General features: G+C 44.5%; 1 protein-coding gene across 4 annotated transcripts in view; it reads left to right on the plus strand.

Moving 5' to 3' along the window:
- MARVELD2 (MARVEL domain containing 2) overlaps window positions 1-18,269 on the plus strand; it is a 32,462-nt gene extending 14,193 nt beyond the window's left edge. For all 4 annotated transcript variants that reach the window (XM_001094419.5, XM_078004853.1, XM_015140247.3 and 1 more), the window contains 4 exons: window positions 5,614-5,762; window positions 6,008-6,179; window positions 14,240-14,290; window positions 15,339-18,269. In XM_001094419.5, coding sequence (XP_001094419.1) covers window positions 5,614-5,762; window positions 6,008-6,179; window positions 14,240-14,290; window positions 15,339-15,461 — 495 coding nt within the window. In that variant the 3' untranslated portion in view covers window positions 15,462-18,269. The remainder of the gene's footprint in view (window positions 1-5,613; window positions 5,763-6,007; window positions 6,180-14,239; window positions 14,291-15,338) is intronic.
- Window positions 18,270-20,985: the final 2,716 nt, after the last annotated feature.

The raw sequence follows: 20,985 nt of genomic DNA on the forward strand, positions 1-20,985 counted from the left end.
TTTTGGAAGCCAAGGTGGGTGGATCGCCGGGGGTCAGGAGTTTGAGACCAGCCTGGGCAACATGGCGAAATCCCATATCTACTAAAAATGCAAAAAAATAGCCGGGTGTGGTTGCGCAAGCCTGTGATCCCAGCCATTTGGGAGACTGAGGCAGGAGAATGACTTGAACCCAGGAGGTGGAGGTTGCAGTGATCCAAGATCAAGATCGTTACCGCTGCACTCCAGCCTGGGCAATAGCACAAGACTCTGTCTCAAAAATTAATTAATTAATTAAAATAAATTTAAAGCAGATGAAATGTCTACATGGAAATATTCTGATTTCTTCAGGGTCTCTTTCTATATTAAAAGGTAAGTCTTAGAATTAGGGATGGGCAAGTAAGAAAAATGATTAGTTCTTCCTTGAAAAAACGTTACGTAGAAAACAAATTAATGATGGACCCTCTGCCCAAAGCAACTTTGACCAGGAGATCTGAGATTGATGCTGGGGCTGCTGCTGAGATCCAGAGGATCAACAAGCTCATAGCAGCTTCCTTAGTGCCATGAGATCTGGATTGTTAAACATTTAGGAGTTAAACCATGTGTCCATATGGGGGTCAAAAAAAAGAAAACAGAAGTTAAAGAGAACTAGAAATTCATTTATTCAAGCCAAAAAAGCTCCCCCTAATGTTTAATGCCATTATTCATTTTCAAGACTAAATATATAGGAATTCATTAGGATGAAGAAATGGCATCGTAATCAGCAAGAAATACAGCAGAATAAATACTAACTTCAAAATGTGTTCCCTAAAAATATCCTGGCTTAATTTCATTTCCTCAGGGTACTCTGCTTGTCACTCATGTTTTTGCAGATTTGGGGACCGAGTGGCGAGGCACGCTTTCTGCGTCTAGGTGATCTGGCTTCTGTCCCACCTGGAGCCATGGTTGGAGAACTTTTCCTTTTCATAACCTTCCCCTAGGGCTGGTTAGCAGCCTCCACACCTAATCTAATCTAAAGGGTGTGCTATTTAAATAGTGAGTTAAGTGCTAGTGGTTTTTAGAATGAGCTAATGTTAAACCAAAGCCAGTTTCAGGGTAAGGAAATCAGGAAACAAAAGATTTTTAAAGCTTCCTGGCAAGATGAAGATTAAGGTTTTAAAATCCTGTTTTGTTTTTTATTTGCAGTGAAGTAGGGGCCCTCCCAAGCCTCTCTCAGTTTAGTTCAGCAAGCATTTCTCGAAGGCTTAAGGGGTCAGTAGAGGGGAGGGAGGTTACTGCTCCAAAGAGGAATCGTGTTCCCAAGCACGATCTTACTTTCCAGTAGCAGTATGGCATTGCTTGCCCTGTCCATCACAAGCTCGTTTCTAGTGTGCTACTAGAAAACTTCAGGCAACTTTAGGATATGAACAATATACATTTAAGTAAACAAGTTTCTTTATGTTATTCATTTAAACTATCAATGAACCAGGCCAGGCACCGTGGCTCACACCTGTAACCTTAGCACTTTGGGAAGCCAAGGAGGGAGGATAGGTTGAGCCCAGGAGTTCGAGGCTGCAGTGAGCTATGATCTCACCACTGCACTCCAGCCTGGGTGGCAGAGCGAGACTGTCTCAAAAAAAAAAAAAAAAAAAAAGTATCAATGAACCAAATAGTTCTGGGTTTTTTGTTTTTTGTTTGTTTGTTTTTTTGAGACAGGGTCTCACTCTGTCACCCAGGCTTCACTGCAGCCTTGACCTCCTGGGTTTAAGTGATCCTCCCACCTCAGACTCCCAGGTAGCCTGCACCACAGGTGCATGCCACCATGCCCAGTTAATTTTTTATTTTTTGGCCAGGCATGATGGCTCATGTGTGTAATCCCATACTTTGGGAGGCTGAGGTGGGTGGATTACCTGAGCTCAGAAGTTCGAGACCAGACTGGGAAACATGGTGAAACCCCATTTCTACTAAAATACAAAAAACTAGCCAGACATAGTGGTGTACACCTGTAGTCCCAGCTATTCGGGAGGCTGAGGCAGGAGAATTGCTTAAACCCGGAGGCGGAGGTTGCAGTGAGCCAAGATCGTGCCACTGCACTCCAGCCTGGGCAACAGAACGAGACTGTGTCTCAAGAAAAAACTATATATATACACATATATATATATATATATATTTTTTTTTTTTTTTTTTGTAGAGACAGGATCTCCCTATGTTGCCCAGGCTGGTCTCAAACATCTGGGTTCAAGCAATCCTCCTGCCTTGGCCTCCCAAAGTGCTAGGATTACAGGAATGAGCCACTGCACCTGGTCTAGTTCTGGGTTTTATTTATTTATTTATTTATTTATTTTTGAGACGGAGTCTCGCTCTGTCACCCAGGCTGGAGTGCAGTGGCGTGATCTCAGCTCCTTGCCACCTCCGCCTCCCAGGTTAAAGCGATTCTCCTGCCTCAGCCTCCTGAGTAGCTGGGATTACAGGCGCCCACCACCACGCCCGGCTAATTTTTGTATTTTTAGTACAGACAGGGTTTCACCATGTTGGCCAGGCTGGTCTTGAATGCCTGACATTAAATGATCTACCCGCCTCGGCCTCCCAAACTGCTGGGATTACAGGCATGAGCCACCTCACCCAGCTCAGTTCTGGGTTTTAATTGTGGCTTTTCTACTTAATAGTTACGTGACCTTGGAGAATTGACTTGACCTCTCTGAACCTCACTTCTGTTTTTGATTTTTTTTTTAAGAGACAGGGTCTTGCTCTGATGCCCAGGCTGGAGTGCAGTGGACCAATCACAGCACCCTGCAGCCTTGAACTCCTAACCTCAAGTGATCCTCCCACCTCAGCCTCCCAAAATGTTAGACTTATACATGTAAGCCACTGCACCTGGCCTCAACCTCACTTATTTTCTTTCTTTTTTTTTTGTAAGACAGAGTCGCGCTTTGTTGCCCAGGCTGGAGTGCAGTGGAGCGATCTCGGCTTACTGCAAGCTCTGCCTAATGGGTTCATGCCGTTCTCCTGCCTCAGCCTCCCAAATAGCTGGGACTACAGACACCCGCCACCACGCCCAGCTAATTTTTTCTATTTTTAGTAGAGAGAGGGTTTCACTGTGTTAGCCAGGGTGGTCTCGATCTCCTGACCTCGTGATCTGCCCACCTCGGCCTCCCAAAGTGCTGGGATTACAGGTGTGAGCCACTGGGCCTGGCACTTCTTTATGGATAAAATGGAAACACCTCTTCTGGCATCCACCAATGTCATCAACTTGGTTGGTGTTCTAGGCACTGTCCAATGGAGTCCCTGCAAGTTTTTTCTCAACCCCAAAGCTGAGCATCCATTTTTGCCCTTTCTAGAGTAGAATCCACTGGATCTTCCAATCCTATCTCCTTTCTGTCTGAGACTTCCTCTCTAGGCCATTTCACCTTGTGTTCTCTTTCTCTCTTTTGAACACACAATTTTTACTAAAAGGGCCTCTAAGAGCTCTGCTGTTAAGAAACCAGCGTGACTTGGCGCAGTGACTCACGCTTGTAATCCCAGCACTTTGGGAGGCCAAGGTGGGCGGATCACCTGAGGTCAGGAGTTTGAGACCAGCCTGGCCAACATGGCAAAACCCTGTTTCTACTAAAAGTACAAAAATTGCTGGGCACGGTGACTCACACCTGTAATCCCAGCGCTTTGGGAGGCTGAGACGGGCGGATCCCAAGGTCAGGAGATTGAGACCATCCTGGCTAACACAGTGAAACCCCATCTCTACTAAAAATACAAAAAATTAGCCAGGCGTGGTGGCGGGAGCCTATAGTCCCAGCTACTCGGGAGGCTGAGGCGGGAGAATGACGTGAACCCAGGAGGCGGAGCTTGCAGTGAGCCGAGATTGCGCCACAGCACTCCAGCCTGGGCGACAGAGCGAGACTCCATCTCAAAGAAAAAAATATGTATACAAAAATTAGCCAGGCATGGTGGCACACACCTGTATGTAACCATAGCTACCTGGGAGACTGAGGCACAAGAATTGCTTGAACCGGGAGGCGGTGGCTGCAGTGAGCTGAGATCATGCCACTGTACTCCAGCCTGAGCAACAGAGCGAGACTCCATCTCAAAAAAAAAAAAAAGAAAGAAAAGAAAAGAAAGATACTAAAAAATGAAAATACTATAAAAATACTGAACATCAGGAAGCGTTTCTTTCTGATAGTAAATTTGTTTGCTTCCCTCTTCATATAATGAAAACAATGTAACTCGTTTCCTTTTCTGTTTTTTTGGTTTTCGGTTTTTGGTTTTTTTTTGAGAGGGAGTCTCGCTCTGTCGCCCAGACTGGAATGCAGTGGCACAATCTCGGCTCACTGCAACCTCTGCCTCCCAGATTCAGGCGATTCTCCTGCCTCAGCCTCCCAAGTAGTTGGGATTATAGGCAGGCACCACCACGCCTGGCTAATTTTTGTATTTGTAGTAGAGATGGGGTTTCACCATACTGGCCGGGTTGGTCTCGAACACCTGACCTCATGATCTGCTGGCCTCAGCCTGCCAAAGTGCTGGGATTCCGGGCGTGAGCCACCGCACCTGGCCAACTCATTTCCTTTTCTAATCCACTCAGTGGTTACTCACAATTAAATCATCCCAAATTGCCAGTATCATTACTTTCTCTTTCTATTTAAGTAGCCTTGTTCCATTTTTATCCTTGAATTTTTTTGAATTACATTTTTTATTTTTTTATGGTTAGTTGGGGTGTGAATTCCAAATAGGTAAGTTCTTAAGACTGCGTGTCTGGCATTGCATCATCTACCTTTGACATGTACATGATTGGGGCTGGAGTGTGTTTTACCTACTATGTATTACCATATCCCAAATGTGCTTCCCTTAGCTATTATAGAAACGTTCAGAACAACTTTGTGACTATAAAACATGTAATTGTGATGTGAAATGTTAACTCTTATTTCCACTTTTCTTCCTCCTGTCTTGCTCCCCATTTTCTTCTTCTTCTTCTTCTTTTTTTTTTTTTTTTTTTTTGAGCCAGAGTCTCACTCTGTCACCCAGGCTGGAGTGCAGTACTGCAATCACAGCTCCCTGTAACCTCTACCTCCTGGACTCAAGCAATCCTCCCACCTCAGCCTCCAACCCTTCCAAGTAGCTACTAGCGGACTACAGGCACACACCACTGCACCTGCCAGATTTTTTTTTTTTTGGACAGAGTCTCAGTCTGTTGCCCAAGCTGGAGTGCAGTGCTACAATCTTGGCTCACTGCAACCTCCGCCTCCAAGGCCCAAGCAATTCTCCTGCCTCAGCCTCCCAAGGAGTTGGGATTACAGGTACCCACCACCACACCCAGCTAATTTTTTTATTTTTAGTAGAGATGGGGTTTCACCATGTTGGCCAGGCTGGTTTCGAACTCCTGACCTCAAGTGTTCCGCCCACCTCAGTTTCCCAAAGTGCTGGGATTACAGGCGTGAGCCACTGTGCCTGGCCTTAAACTTTTTATAGAGACAGAGTCTTGCCATGATGGCCAGGCTGGTCTTGAACTCCTGGCCTCATGTGATCCTCCCGCTTTGGCCTCTAGAAGTGCTGGGATTATAGGTTTGAGACAGCTCACCTGATCTTCCTCCCCATTTTCTAAGAATAAATTCAGAGGATTTTTTTCTACCTATATTTATTAATAAATCCTCTTTTTCTCCCTAACTGCAGTGTGAAATGGCCACCAGTGGTGACAGACAAAGAGACTCAGAAGTTAATTTCAAGGAATTGAGAACAGCAAAAATGAAACCTGAACTACTGAGTGGACACATCCCCCCAGGCCACATTCCTAAGCCTATCGTGATGCCCGACTATGTGGCGTGAGTATCAGTCTGAATTCTTCCTCAAGGTAGAAGTTGAGGGGCCCCATTTGGTCCTTTCATTTTCCAGTTTGTCTCAAGTTAATACTCTGTGCTTGAAATCATGTATGTAAATAGTTGTTACCTGAGAGGTAATGTATTGAATTGAAGGTACAATATGATCAGTAAGGAATAAGCTAAGCCGATTTCCCATTCAGCTTCTTTTAGTGAAACGATTATATCTTTGGTTTATGTTTTTCCCCCAGAAAATACCCTGTGATTCAGACAGATGATGAGCGAGAACGCTATAAAGCTGTGTTCCAAGACCAGTTTTCAGAGTACAAAGAGCTGTCTGCAGAAGTTCAGGCTGTCCTGAGGAAGTTCGATGAGCTGGATGCAGTGATGAGCAGATTGCCCCATCATTCGGAAAGCCGACAGGTTAGTGTGTGCAGCTGCCTAGGAGGAGCACTGAAATCTAGAGGATGAATACAACCTGGCTTTTTTTTTTTTTTTTCTGTGAGACAGAGTCTTGTTCTGTTGCCAGGCTGGAGTGCAGTGGCACAATCTTGGCTTGCTGCAACCTCCACCTCCTGGGTTCAAGTGATTCTCCTGCCTCAGCCTCCCGAGTAGTTGGGATTACAGGCATGTGCCGCCACACCCAGCTAATTTTTTTGTATTTTTAGTGGAGATGTGGTTTCGCCATGTTGGCCAGGATGGTCTCAACTCCTGGCCTCAAGTAATCCACCCACGTTGGCCTCCCAGAGTGCTGCGATTACAGGCATGAGCCACTGCATTCAGCATGAAATCTGGGTTTTTTTTTTTTTGAGATGGAGTCTTACTCTGTTACCCAGGCTGGAGTGCAGTGGCGTGATCTCAGCTCACTGCAAGCTCCACCTCCTGGGTTCATGCCATTCTCTTGCCTCAGCCTCCCGAGTAGCTGGGACTACAGGTGCCCGCCACCGTGTCCAGCTAATTTTTTTATATTTTTAGTAGAGACGGGGTTTCACCATGTTAGCTAGGATGGTCTCGATCTCCTGATCTCGGGATCCATCCGCCTCGGCCTCCCAAAGTGCTGGGATTACAGGCGTGAGCTACCGCGCCTGGCCCCCAAAATTTGGCTTTTAAAAAAATTTATAACCATTTACATGTGCTTTCTGTGTCTAGGAAAGCATTTGAGATCCTCAAGGTGTCTAGTCAAGATGACAATTCAAATTATGTAACTTAATATCTTTTGTCTTTAATTATTAAACAGTATTTTTTCTTTTTGTTTTTCACTCTGTGCTTACCCATATTTTATTTTCTTAAGTAAAATATAAATTTGCCTAAGATACATACCAAGTCAGGCAGGGTCCCAAAGGAGACAGATGGCACATTCAAACTAGGATAATTCACAAAGGTTTATTCAGAAAGTGAGTGTAGGGAAGCCACCAGGGGCATTGCATTCCCCTGCTAAGCCAGAGCCCAGCAGTTAGCACTCCAGGCGCAAAGGCAGAGCACCCACTGAGTAAGAGTGGAGAGCAGAAATGGCCAGGCACAGTGGCTTATGCCTGTAATCCCAACACTTTGAGAGGCCAAGGCGGGCAGATTGCTTGAACCCAGGCATGCAAGACCCTGGACAACATGGTGAAACCCCATCTCTACAAAAAATATAAAAATTAGCCAGGCGTGATGGCATGCACCTGTAGACCCAGCTACTCAGGAGGCTGAGGTGCGAGGATTGCCTGAACCCAGGAGGTCGAGGTTGCAGTGAGCTGTGATTTTGCCACTACACTCCAGCCTGGTGGACAGAGTGAGACCATGTCTCAAAAACAAAAAACAAAACAAAAAAAAGAGCAGATATGAGATATGCTACAAATGTGAGCTGCTGGGCACACACATCAGACTGGTAGCTGTGATTATGACATAGAGGAAAACCAGGAGTAGAAATGGTGGTTAGAGGGGACTTAAGCTTTTTTGTAGTGCTCTTCCTCACCCCCCACATTTTTCACATTTTGAAATAGGAGTATTGAAATAGGAATGCCTTATAACCTGTGCCATTTTTAAATTTTTATTTATTTATTTATTTTTTGAGATGGAATTTTGCTCTTGTTGCCCAGGCTGGAATGCCATGGCATGATCTCAGTTCACTGCAACCTCCACCTCCCAGGTTCAAGCTATTCTCCCACCTCAGCCTCCCAAGTAGCTGGGATTACAGGCATGTGCCACCATGCCCAGCTAATTTTGTACTTTTAGTAGAGATGGGGTTTCACCATGTTGGTCAGGCTGGTCTCGAACTCCTGACCTTATGATCTGCCCGCCTCAGCCTCCCAAAGTGCTAGGATTACAGGCGTGAGCCACCGCACCTGGCCACCTGTGCCATTTTTAAATCAGATGTACTCTTTTTTTTTTTTTTTTTTTTTTTTTTGAGACGGAGTCTTGCTCTGTTGCTCTGTCACCCAGACTGGAGTGCAGTGGCGCAATCTCAGCTCACTGTCACCTTTCCCTCCCAGGTTACGTGATTCTCCTACCTCAGCTTCCCAAGTAAATGGGACTATAGGTGCATGCCCAGCTAATGTTTGTATTTTTAGTAGAGGCAGCGTTTCCCCATTTTGGCCAGGCTGGTCTTGAACTCCTGACCTCAGATGATCCGCCCACCTCAGCCTCCCAAAGTGTTGGTATTACAGGCGTGAGCCCCTGCATCTGGCCCAGATGTACTCTTTTTAATTGAGATCTCATTCACATATAATAAATCTACCCTTTTAAAGTATACAATTCGGTGAATTTTAGTATAGTTACAGAGTGGTGCAATCAGCACCACTCAAATTCCAGAACAGTTTAATCACTCCAAAAAGAAATCCTGTATTGGCGGGGGGCAGTGGCTCATGCCTGTAATCCCAGCACTTTGGGATGCTGAGGCAGGCAGATCACTTGAGGTCAGGAATTTGAGACCAGCCTGGCCAACATGGTGAAACGCTGTCTCTACTAAAAATACAGAAATTAGTTGGGCGCATTGGCGGGCTGAGTAATCTCAGCTACTTGCGAGACTGAGGCAGGAGAATCACTTGAACCCAGGAGGTAGAGGTTGTCCAGCCTGGGCACCAGAGCGAGATCCTGTCTCAAAAAAAAAAAAGAAAAGAAAAGAAAAAAAAAGAAACTGTTACCCATTACATAACTGCTAATAATTAGCAGTTATTTCCCATTCTCAGCTCTGTCCAGCCATTGACAACCAGTAATCTACTTTCTGTCTGAATGGATTTGCCTAGTTTGAACATTTCATATAAATCCTTTGTGTCTGGCTTCTTCATTTTGCATAATGTTTTCAAGGTTCATCCATATTTTAGCATAAGTCAATACTTATTCCTTTTTGTGGTGGAATAATATTCTGCTATATGGATATACCACATTTTGTTTATCTATTTATCAAGAGATAGACATTTGGTCTTTTCCAAATGTCTATATAGACATTTCCACTCATTGGCTGTTATGAATAATGCTGGTGGGAATATATTTGTGTACTATTCTCTTTTTAAAAGAGGCTGTATTAATCTATTACATGTATAATTAAATTTTAAAAACTTTGTAAAAACTAAATGTTGGTCTGGCTGTGGTAGCACATGGCTGTAGTGCCAGCTACTCGGGAGGCTGAGGCAGGAGAGTCACGTGAACCCAGGAGGCGGAGGTTGCAGTGAGCTGAGATCGTGCCACTGCACTCCAGCCTGGGCGACAGAACCAAAACAAAACAAAACAAAACCAAAAAAACTAAATGTCAAATTTATGTATGGGAACACACACACACAAACACACACACACACACACACCCATATATATATAATTTTTTTACCTGAGAAGTTGGGTATCTTTGTTTCGACCACAGACTCTGTTAAGTGTACATTTAAATCACTTATCATTATGAGTTAACTAAGCCAAATGTGTATTGCAGTGACGTTTTCCTAACCCTGGAGCAATGGAATGGTGTTGGCTAAGAGACACCAGTACAGGAAGCAAGAGAAATTCAGCAAATATTGAGGTTGAATGTCAGTACCATTTGGAAAATAAGCAAGGCCCACGGGTCTAAGATGGGTGACCTAGGTTAGAGGCCGTCAAAGGAGTGCAGGAAGCCATGAGGCCCCAGGAATCTGGATCAGCACAGGTTGGGAGGAGCAGGCTTATTGGGAGAAATAATGCAGAAAATCCTGACCTGCAAGTCCGGGCGTGGTGGCTCACACCTGTAATCCTAGCACTTTGGGAGGCTGAGGCAGGTGGATCACCTGAGGTTGGGAGTTTGAGACCAGCGTGACCAACACAGAGAAGCCCCATCTCGGCCAGGTGCAGTGGCTCATGCCTGTAATCCCAGCACTTTGGGAGGCCAAGGCAGGTGGATCACCTGAGGTCAGGAGTTCTAGACCAGCCTGGCCAACATTGTGAAACCCCGTCCCTACTAAAAATACAAAAATTAGCCGGGCATGGTGGCACGTGCCTGTAATTCCAGCTACTCGGGAGGCAGAGAAAAGAGAATTGCTTGAACCTGGGAGTCGTAGGTTGCAGTGATCCGAGATCGCGCCACTGCACTCTAGCCTGGGCGACAGAGCAAGACTTCATCTCAAAAAAAAAAAAAGAAATTCCGTCTCAACTAAAAATACAAAATTAGCCAGGTGTGGTGGCGCATTCCTGTAATCCCAGCTACTCGGGAGGCTGAGGTGGGAGAATCACTTGAACCTGGAGGCAGAGGTTGCAGCACGCCAAGATCTCACCATTGCACTCCAGCCTGGGCAATAAGAGCGAAACTGTGTCTCAAAAGAAAAAAAAAAAAACCAGTCGGGGTGCGGTGGCTCACGCCTATAATCCCAGCACTTTGGGAGGCCGAGGCGGGTGGATCATTAGGTCAGGAGATCGAGACCTGCCTGGCCAACATAGTGAAACCCCGTCCCTACTAAAAATACAAAAAATTAGTCAGGCGTGGTGGAGGGTGCCTATAATCCCAGCTACTCGGGAGGCTGAGGCAGGAAAATGGCTTGAACCTGGGAGGCAGAGGTTGCAGTGAGATGAGATTGTGCCATCGCACTCCAGCCTGGGTGACAGAGCGAGACTCCGTCTCACCAAAAAAAAAAAAAAAAAAAAAAAAAAAAGAAAATCTTAACCTGTAATCTTTGAGCCAACACCCAGTGGTATCTGGTTTGTGTGCTTTAAAATGGACAAGGGCTGCAGCACGTGGTCTGCAGTTGGGAAATCAAGAGGGTCCTGATGACAGTACAGGCTGAGACCAAGTCTTCCCATGATGTTTCCACCCAGTATCAACAACAGCCATTACCTGTGATTTTTTTTTTTTTTTTTTGAGACGGAGTCTCGCTGTGTTTCCCAGGCTGGAGTGCAGTGGCGTGATCTTGGCTCACTGCAAGCTCCGCCTCCCGGGTTCACGCCATTCTCCCGCCTCAGCCTCCCAAGTAGCTGAGACTACAGGCGCCCGCCACCACGCCCGGCTAGTTTTTTGTATTTTTAGTAGAGACGGGGTTTCACCATGTTAGCCAGGATGGTCTCGATCTCCTGACCTCGTGATCCACCCGCCTCGGCCTCCCAAAGTGCTGGGATTACAGGCTTGAGCCACCGCGCCCGGCTACCTGTGATTTTTAACAAGACAGGGCTTGTAAGTAACCCAATGGCAGGCCCGTGGTTATTATTATCAGTGTATCCTCCAGTCCTTATCTAAAGTAGAAATATTAACCGTATTACAAAAGTTAGCTTCTCCTTGGCCACAGGCTGAGCTTTGTCCTGGGGCAGGAGTCCACAGGCTCATTCATTTTCCCACCATGTCCCCATGGAAGCATGTGAGGCATTTCAAAGTCCAGTGGGCCTGTTTGGAGGCAGGTTCTCTCACAGACATGGTTGTGCACCCCTGAAAAGTAGTCACATGACTTTCTGAGCCCATAAAATAGAAATATTGCCCCAAACAATCCCTCTGGTCCTCACCACTCCTTAAATTCAGTGACAGACTCTAGATGGATGTTACAGCTCATCTCTGCCTGCATCTCCAGCACAGCAGTGCTAACCCCAGCAGTAAGTTTATTCCTTGTCCAGGATCTGTTATTACAGATTGCAATTAAATCACCAGGTTTATTTTCAAAACTGCTGGCAAGCATTGAAAACACAAACATACTGATGATCTCAGTCTGTAAAAGAGATTGAAGAATTAAAATTGTTCGGGCAAGGGGGCTCATGGCTGTAATGCCCACACTTTGGGAGTCAAGGCAGGATGATTGCTTGAAGTCAGGAGTTCAAGATGAGCTTGGGCAATATAGCAAGACCACGTCTACTCATAAAAAAATAAAAATTAGCAGCCGGGCATGGTGGCTCACACCTGTAATCCCAGCACTTCGGGAGGCTGAGATGGATGAATCACAAGGTCAGGAGTTCAAGACGAGCCTGGCCAATGTGGTGAAACCCCATCTCTACTAAAAATACGAAAAATTACCTGGGCGTAGTGGTGGGCACCTGTAATCCCAGCTACTTGGGAGGCTGAGGCAGGAGAATCGCTTGAACCCAGGAGGGGAAGGTTGCAGTGAGCCAAGATCGCACCACTACACTTCAGCCTGGGCGACAGAATGAGACTCCATCTCAAAAATAAATAAAAATAAATAAATAAATAAATAAATTAAAATAAAAATTAGCCAGGCCTGATGATGTGCCGTATAATCCCAGCTACTTGGGAGGCTGAGACAGGAGGATCACTTGAACCCAAGAAGTTTTGGTTACAGTAAGCTATTGCACCACTGCACTCCAGCTTGGGCAACAGAGCAAGACCCTGTCTCAAAAAAAAAAAAAAAAGAAAGAAAGAAAATATACTGGGAAAAGGATATGGATCAGTGATGGAAAAGGTTCTCAGGGCAAGCTTTTATTTTATTATTATTTTATTTTATTTTATTTATTTATTTTTTTTGAGACGGAGTCTCACTCTGTCGCCCAGGCTGGAGTGCAGTGGCTGGATCTCAGCTCACTGGAAGCTCCGCCTCCCGGGTTTACGCCATTCTCCTGCCTCAGCCTCCCGAGTAGCTGGGACTACAGGCGCCTGCCACCTCGCCCGGCTAGTTTTTTGTATTTTTTAGTAGAGACGGGGTTTCACTGTGTTAGCCAGGATGGTCTCGATCTCCTGACCTCGTGATCCACCCGTCTCGGCCTCCCAAAGTGCTGGGATTACAGGCTTGAGCCACCGCGCCCGGCCTTATTATTATTTTATTTATTTATTTTTGAGACAGAGTCTCACTCTGTTGCCCAGGCTGGAGTGCAGTGGTGTGATCTTGGCTCACTGCAACCTCCGCCTCCTGGGTTCAAGTGATTCTACTGTCTTGGCCTACTGAGTGGCTGAGATTACAGGTGTGAGCCACCATGCCTGGCTAATTTTTGTATTTTTAGTAGAGAGGGGGTTTTGCCATGTTGGCCAGGCTGGTCTCGAACTCCTGATCTCAGGTGACCCACCCACCTCAGCCTCCCAAAGTGCTGGGATTACAGGTGTAGGACAAGCTTTGAGAACTATAAATTATTGGCTGGGCACAGTGGCTCACACCTGTAATCCCAGTACTTTGGGAGGCCAAGGTGGGCAGATAATTTGAGGCCAGGAGTTCGAGACCACCCTAGGAAACATGGCAAAACCCCATCTCTACTAAAAATACAAAAATTAGCTGGGCATGGTGACGCACACCTGTAGTTCCAGCTACTTGGAAGGCTGAGGCTCAATAATAGCTTGAGCCAGAGACGTGGGAGGTTGCAGTGAGCTGAGATCATGCTACTGCACTCCAGCCTGGGTGACAGAGGGAGACTGTCTTGGAAAAAAAGAAAAACCTATAAGTTATTATATTTATTTATTAGGTTTGCTTTGTCTGACAATCCCTATGCATAGGTGTGCATGGATGAATGAGGGCATTGCTGTAGTAATCTGTTTCCTTTGGATAGACCGTTCAATTCCTTAACAAAGTTCATATTTATTATAAAACTTAGGAAAAAGTTACAAGGAGCCTTATATTAGCTATTTTCAAAAGTTACATACTGTCAAACTGCTTAACCCCAACACCTAATAACTCGAAAAAGAACTTTCCAAAGGGGATGAACTTTCCAAAAAGGATGTACATAATCATAACTAATGTGGTTATTATGTGGCAAGCACTTTATAAGGATCATTTCAAATAAGTGAACCTTCTTACAACCCTTTGAGGTCATTATGGTTTTATTTCCATTTTTCCAATAAGGAAACTGAGCTTGCCAGCTGTGTGACCCTGGGCAAGCTGTGTATCCTCCCTAAGGGCCTGGGGCTTGGGTCTGGTTGCATGTGGTCAGGGCCCTTTCTTTTATTGCCTGGGCCTAGCAGATAGTAAGCCCTCAAATATTTGCCTGTGAAATGAATTTTTGTGTGTCACTGTTTTCATTATTTTCTTAGTTAAAATTGTTTTTTGTTCTAATTCTCAGTGTGCTTTGAGATATGATTTGAGTAAATGCAAATGTTTTAACTTAAGTATACAATATATTATTTTTAGGAACATGAGAGAATTTCAAGAATCCATGAAGAGTTTAAGAAAAAAAAGAATGTGAGTAAAACAGTTTTCTTCTTCAAACTGTATTCTTATCCAGGTACATATGTGATAATTGACAGACTCTAGATTCTGTTAGCTAAAATAGTTCCTTTTTGTATTTCGTGAGATGCTCCTTTTAAGGGAAAATGGCTGCTGGATGCCATTTCTTGTCATGTCTGTTCTGAATACATTTTGCTGTGTCCTGATTTAGCAACCTAGGGAAATGAGCATTGATCAGGAATTCTCCACCTGTTCCTTCAAAAAGATGAACTGATTTTACATCTTTCCAGCTCTAACTTAATCTCAAAATCAGTAGAGGTGGCTGGACACTGGCTCAGGACTGTAATCTCAGCACTTTGGGAGGCCAAGGCGAGTGGAACGCCTGAGCCCAGGAGTTTGAGACCAGCCTGGGCAACATGGCGAAACCTTGTCTCTACAAAAAAATACAAACATTAGCCGGTAATGGTGGCACACGCCTGTAGCCCCACCTACTTGGGAGGCTGAAATGGGAGGATCACTTGAGCCTGGGAGGCAGAGGTTGCGCTGGGAGACAGAGTACGCCACTCCACTCTAGCCTGGGCAACAAAGTGAAACCCTGTCTCAAAAGGAAAAAAAAAAATCAGTCAAGGCTGTAGAGACCATTTGTTAATATTTTCTATACTTATTACTTTTTTTTTAAAGAGATGGGGTCTTGGCATATTGCCTAAGCTGGCCTCAGACACCTGGGCTCAAGCAATCCTTCCACCTCAGCCTCCTGAGTTGCTGGGACTACAGGCACATGCCACTGTACCTGGCTTTATTTACTTTTTTATGTACATCAGATAGTAAAATGAAAGGTGCCTCAGCTCTTTGTACTTCTGTTTGATTTTGCTGTGAATCTAAAACTGCTCTAAAAAAAAGTACATTTAAAAAGTGTGTAAAGAGCTTAACTATTACTCTGAGTTCGGAATCTGCTATAGAGACTTTCGTTGTGTATGATCATTTCCTGTGTGACAATGTATGTTTCTGGTTTTTTTTACTGAGGAAGCCAAGAGCCAAAATAATGCTTATATTTCTTTTACAGGATCCTACATTTCTGGAAAAAAAAGAACGCTGTGATTACCTAAAGAATAAACTTTCTCACATAAAGCAAAGAATTCAAGAATATGATAAAGTAATGAATTGGGATGTACAAGGTTATTCTTAACTCTTATTTGAAACCACTTTTTATTTTATTTTATTTTATTTTATTTTGAGATGAACTCTCGCTCTGTCACCTAGGCTGGAGTGCAGTGGCACGATCTCGGCTCACTGCAACCTCCACCTCCCGGATTCAAGCAATTCTCCTGCCTTAGCCTCCCCAGTAGCTGGGATTACAGGCGTGCACCACCACGCCCAGCTAATTTTTGTGTTTTTAGTAGAGAGGGGGTTTCACTGTGTTGGTCAGGCTGGGGAACTACTTTTTTTTTTTTTTTTAATAGCAGATTTACTATTTATTTACTGCCTTTTTGATGCTAGCCTCTGTGGTAGGTAAGCAAGCGCTTCCCGAATCAGCTTCCAGTTGGTTTAACCAGTATGCAACATTAACGATTTTACTCAGACATTTTTAAACACATTCAGATGTACCAAGGGCCTTTGCTAAGAATGGAAAAAATCCTGTGTTCATCTGTGACCAATTTCATATTCGTCTATCGCATTTAAATGTGTCATCATTTTAGAGATTGTATCCTGGCGGTGTGATGGGCAAGTGGACTATCAATTCTGGTGCTAGTTTTTCCTTTTTCACTCAGGCAGGTTCCTAGGATTTTTCTAGGACAAATTTCTCTTCCTAGAGAAATTCCTAGGGGATTTCTAAAGGATTTTTCTAAGGGAAAATGGGTGACATCTTTCAGAGGTGTTATTTATTTCCTTGAAAGGTATTTGAATCCCAGATCAACATTTTCAGACATCCTGATCTTGGGCAAATTGCTTAATATCTCTGTGCCCGTTTCCTCTTCTGTAAAATGGGACTAACAATAGTCCCTTCCTCGTAGAGTTGTTAGAATTAAAGGAGTTACTAATATGGTAAGAACTATATTAGTGTTTGTGAAATCTACGGAAGTGTTTGTGAAATGAATAAATTATAAAGAATGAGTCTCAAGAAAAGGTCCTTAATGAGCAAGCCCAACTTACTTAACCAAGAGCCTAAGTGTCTGGTGCCTTTCTGTTTTGTGGTGTTAACTCATGGCCTTAGCCTGATGCTTCCCTGTGTCTCTGTGGCCCCTGGGGTTCCACATGGCCTCCCTGTCTTTCTTCAGTGTGACTGTACATCTCTCCATCTCCCCATAGTCCAGCCTGCCCTGGACACATTGAATTGTATGAATGGTATTGCTTTTCTTTCCTTTTCTTTTTTTTGAGACAGAGTCTCGCTCTGTTGCCCAGGCTGGAGTGCAGTGGCACCATCTCGGCTCACTGCAAGCTCCGCCTCCCGGGTTCACGCCATTCTTCTGTCTCAGCCTCCCAAGTAGCTGGGACTACAGGCCCCCGCTACCACGCCTGGCTAATTTTTTGTATTTTTAGTAGAGATGGGGTTTCACCATGTTAGCCAGGATGGTCTCGATCTCCTGACCTCATGATCTGCTCCCCTCAGCCTCCCAAAGTGCTGGGATTACAGGCGTGAGCCACCGCGCCCAGCTGTTATTCCTTTTCTATCCCCTTTGGACATATGTGCTACAGTCCCACGATGTGGCATTTCCTTGGAAACTTCCTTTGAATTTTTGGGATGCTTCTTTCCTTCCTTCCTTCCTTGCTTCCTTCCTTGCTTCCTTCTTTCCTTCCTTCTTTCCTTTCCTTTCCTTTCCTTTTTTCCTTCTTTCTTTCTTTCTTCTTTTCTTTCTTTCTTTCAAGACAGAGTTTCGCTCTTGTTGCCCAGGCTGAAGTAAGTGGTATGATCTCGGCTCACTGCAACCTCTGCCTCCTGGGTTCAGGCAATTCTTCTGCCTCTGCCTCCCAAGTAGCTGGGATTACAGGCACCCACCACCATGCCCAGCTAATTTTTTGTGTTTTTAGTAGAGACAGGGTTTCACCATGTTGGCCAGGCTGGTCTCGAGCTCCTGACCTCAGATGGTCCACCAACCTCAGCCTGCCGAAGTGCTGGGAGTCAGGTGTGAGCCACCATGCCCAGCAGGGATGCTTCATCTTTCTAAGAATTATCTTGGCTTTGGACTTTATTCATGAGAAATGTTTTATTTCTGTTAGTATGAACAATAGACCGCCTTAACAAAGTTTTTTTTTTTTTTAAACAAAATCGTTCTTGTTGGATTTTATTCAGCAGTATCTATCATGTAGATAAATTCCCAGGTGTAGCATTACAGCTTCTGACTAATATAGCTGCTATTCAAACAATTAATGTTCAAAGAGTTTTCTGAAGTGATGAAACCAAAGAAGAGCATGTGGAAAAGCAGAAGCTTAGAAAGTTGTGGTCACTGAATACACTCCCTAGTTTTTATTTGTCAGTGAAATCTTTACGCATTCATTGTTAATATTTTAATTCCATGGCTTCTCAGGCTGTACTGTGTCTGAAGGGGTAACACCTAGGGAAGCATGAGGCCCCTTATGGGACCCCCCAAATGGATCAACTTCACTTTCTCTTTTATGTATTGAGCCCTGTGTTAACATTTCACTTAAGAGCACTAGTGCTTTAAAAAAAAAAAAAAAAAGAGGTAAAATATTACCATTTTGATTGTAGAGTTAGATTCGTGTCGAAGTGTTAAGGAAATTGAATTTTGTGAAACGTGTAAAATAAAGTTTATAAATGTAAATGCTAATCTTTGAAAAACCAGTGTAATAACACTGATTTATAAATGCTGTGGTCAATTCCTTAGGTGCGTTAAAGTTTCAGTCACCTGTCGTGTGTGTGTGTGCCCTTTTATGTTTGCCTTTCTAGCATTCCTGTGTTCACTGTGCATGTTCTTGAAAATAGTTTCACTTGTCAGATAATAAACTGGAAAGTCATTGAAAACCTGTAGGTCACAGTGCTCAGGTGACTCACTGTTTCCCTTCCCCCATTATTTGCAACAATTCAAAGTCCAGGCCACTGTATTAGTTTCCTAGGGCTGCCATGACAATGTACTACAAACTGAGTCACTCAAAACAACCGAAATGTGTTGTCTCACAGACCTGCAGTCTAGAAGTCTGGAAGCAAGGTGTCAGCTGGGACATGCTCCCTCGAAAACCTGTAGGGGAGTCCTTTTCTAGTTTCCGGTGGTTTGCTGGCCATGTTTGACATTCCTTGGCTTGTAGATGCATCTCTCCAATCCTCCATTCTCGCATGGCCTTCTCCCTGTCTTGGCCACACCAGTCATATTGAATAAGAGGCCCACCTTCTCCAGCACGACCTCCTGTCAACTCATTACATTTGCTAGGATGCTATTTCCAAATAAGGTCACATTCTGAGATACTGGAGGTTAGGAACTTCAGCATTATCTTTTTGAGAGGCCACAATAGCGACCTTTGGCAAGTTACAAGATTCAGAAGGAAAAGTACTTCCCTGTACATTTTCTTTCTTCCATATGATTTTTTCTTTTATTTTTTGAGATGGAATCTCACTCTGTCACCCTGGCTGGAGTACAGTAGTGTGATCAGCTCACTGCAACCTCTGCCTCCTTGGTTCAAGCGATTCTCCTGCCTCAGCCTCCCAAGTAGCTGGGATTACAGGCACCCACTGCCACACCCAGCTAAATTCTATATTTTTAGTAGAGACGGGGTTTCATCTTATGTTGGCCAGGCTGTTCTTGAACTCCTGACCTCAAGTGATCTGCCCGTCTCGGCCTCCCAAAGCAGTCCCCCTGCCTCAGCCTTTCAGAGTGCTGGGATTACAGGTGTGAACCACCGCACCCAGCCCTTCCATATTATTTTAACATGTATTCTAATTTGAAAATTAACATGAGGATATGTCAGTAAATCTAAAACTTGAAAAAAGTATTTGCCAGTTACGTGTCAAATGCTTTTATTGTGCCAGATGTGTTAGCATTAAAGATACAGAAATCAGTGAAACAGGTGGAGACTTTGGGGATGGTAATGAAGTACATATCAGAAATTGTTTCTGATATTGAGATGCATCGAAGTTTGAAAGATACAACACAGGAAAAGTCTACAATTTTTTCTGACCATTTTTTTTAACTATTATAATTTTTAAAAATAATGAGTATAGGCCGGGCGCGGTGGCTCAAGCCTGTAATCCCAGCACTTTGGGAGGCCGAGATGGGCGGATCACGAGGTCAGGAGATCGAGACCATCCTGGCTAACACGGTGAAACCCCGTCTCTACTAAAAAATACAAAAAATTAGCCGGGCAAGGTGGCGGGCGCCTGTGGTCCCAGCTACTCGGGAGGCTGAGGCGGGAGAATGGCGTGAACCCAGGAGGCGGAGCTTGCAGTGAGCTGAGATCCGGCCACTGCACTCCAGCCTGGGCGACAGAGCGAGACTCCGTCTCAAAAATAAATAAATAAATAAATAAATAATGAGTATAAAAGCTTAGAAAATAGAAAACAAATGTCCCACCAGTGTCAATTCTGCTCCCTGGCAGTATACACTGTTTGGAGTATACCTTCCCAGACCTTTGTGATGTGTATAATTACTTTATTTGTTTACAAAAATGGCTTTAGACATTTTATTTTATTTTTGAGATGAAGTGTTGCTCTGTCACCCAGGCTGGAGTGCAATGGCATGATCTTGGCTCACTGCAACCTCCACCTTCTGAGTTCAAGTGACCCTCCCACCTCAGCCTCCTGAGTAGTGAGGACTACAGATGCGCACCACCACGCCCAGCTAATTTTCGTATTTTTAATAGAGATGCGGTTTTGCCATGTTGGCCAGGCTGATCTTGAACTCCTGACCTCAAGTGATCCACTCACCTTGGCCTCCCAAAGTGCTGGGATTACAGACATAAGCCACCACACCTGGCTGTAAAATCACTTTAAAATTGTCTACTTTAATGCTTTCAATGGGTTTTTTGGGGATTTTTATTGTTATTGTTTTGATATGGAGTCTTGCTCTGTTGCCCAGGCTGGAGTGTAGTGGTGCTATCTCCACTCACCACAACCTCTACCTCCTGGGTTCAAGTGATTCTCCTGCCTCAGCCTCCTGAGTAGCTGGGATTACGGGCGCATGCCACCGTGCCCAGCCAATTTTGTATTTTTAGTAGAGACAGGGTTTCGCCGTGCTGGCCAGGCTGGTCTTGAACTCCTGACCTCAAGTGATCTGCCTGCCTTGGCCTCCCAAAGTGCTGGGATTACAGGCGTGAACCACCGTGCCCGGCTGCTTTCAATGGGTTTTTAAAGGAGGTTATGACAGATCTGCTCCAGCATGTAATAGACCACCTGTCCTATAATAGACAGACAAACTGGGGGTAGGCAGAAGGTAGGAGGGATAGTTTAGCCCCGCAGAAGGAGAAGAAGGTGAACTTCTGAGCTCATCACAACCAAGACTCCATTTCTTACTATGTGACCTTGACAAATTAACATCTCCAACCATCAGCCTCCTTAACTGTGACGTGGCGATAATAATACCTGATGAAATTGTTGTGAAAATTAAATAATGTAAAACACCACAAAGGTCCTTGCTCAATAACTGGTGCCTAGATGCTCAAAATATATTTCCATTGTGTTAAATAATAAGGTGGCTATAGACTCTCAAAGTGACTATTGTTTTGAATAATAAGTTACAAAAAGCTTTTTTAAAAAGTATATAGGT

The sequence above is a fragment of the Macaca mulatta genome, chromosome 6, assembly GCF_049350105.2.
Source record: "Macaca mulatta isolate MMU2019108-1 chromosome 6, T2T-MMU8v2.0, whole genome shotgun sequence".
Classification (NCBI taxonomy): domain Eukaryota; kingdom Metazoa; phylum Chordata; class Mammalia; order Primates; family Cercopithecidae; genus Macaca; species Macaca mulatta.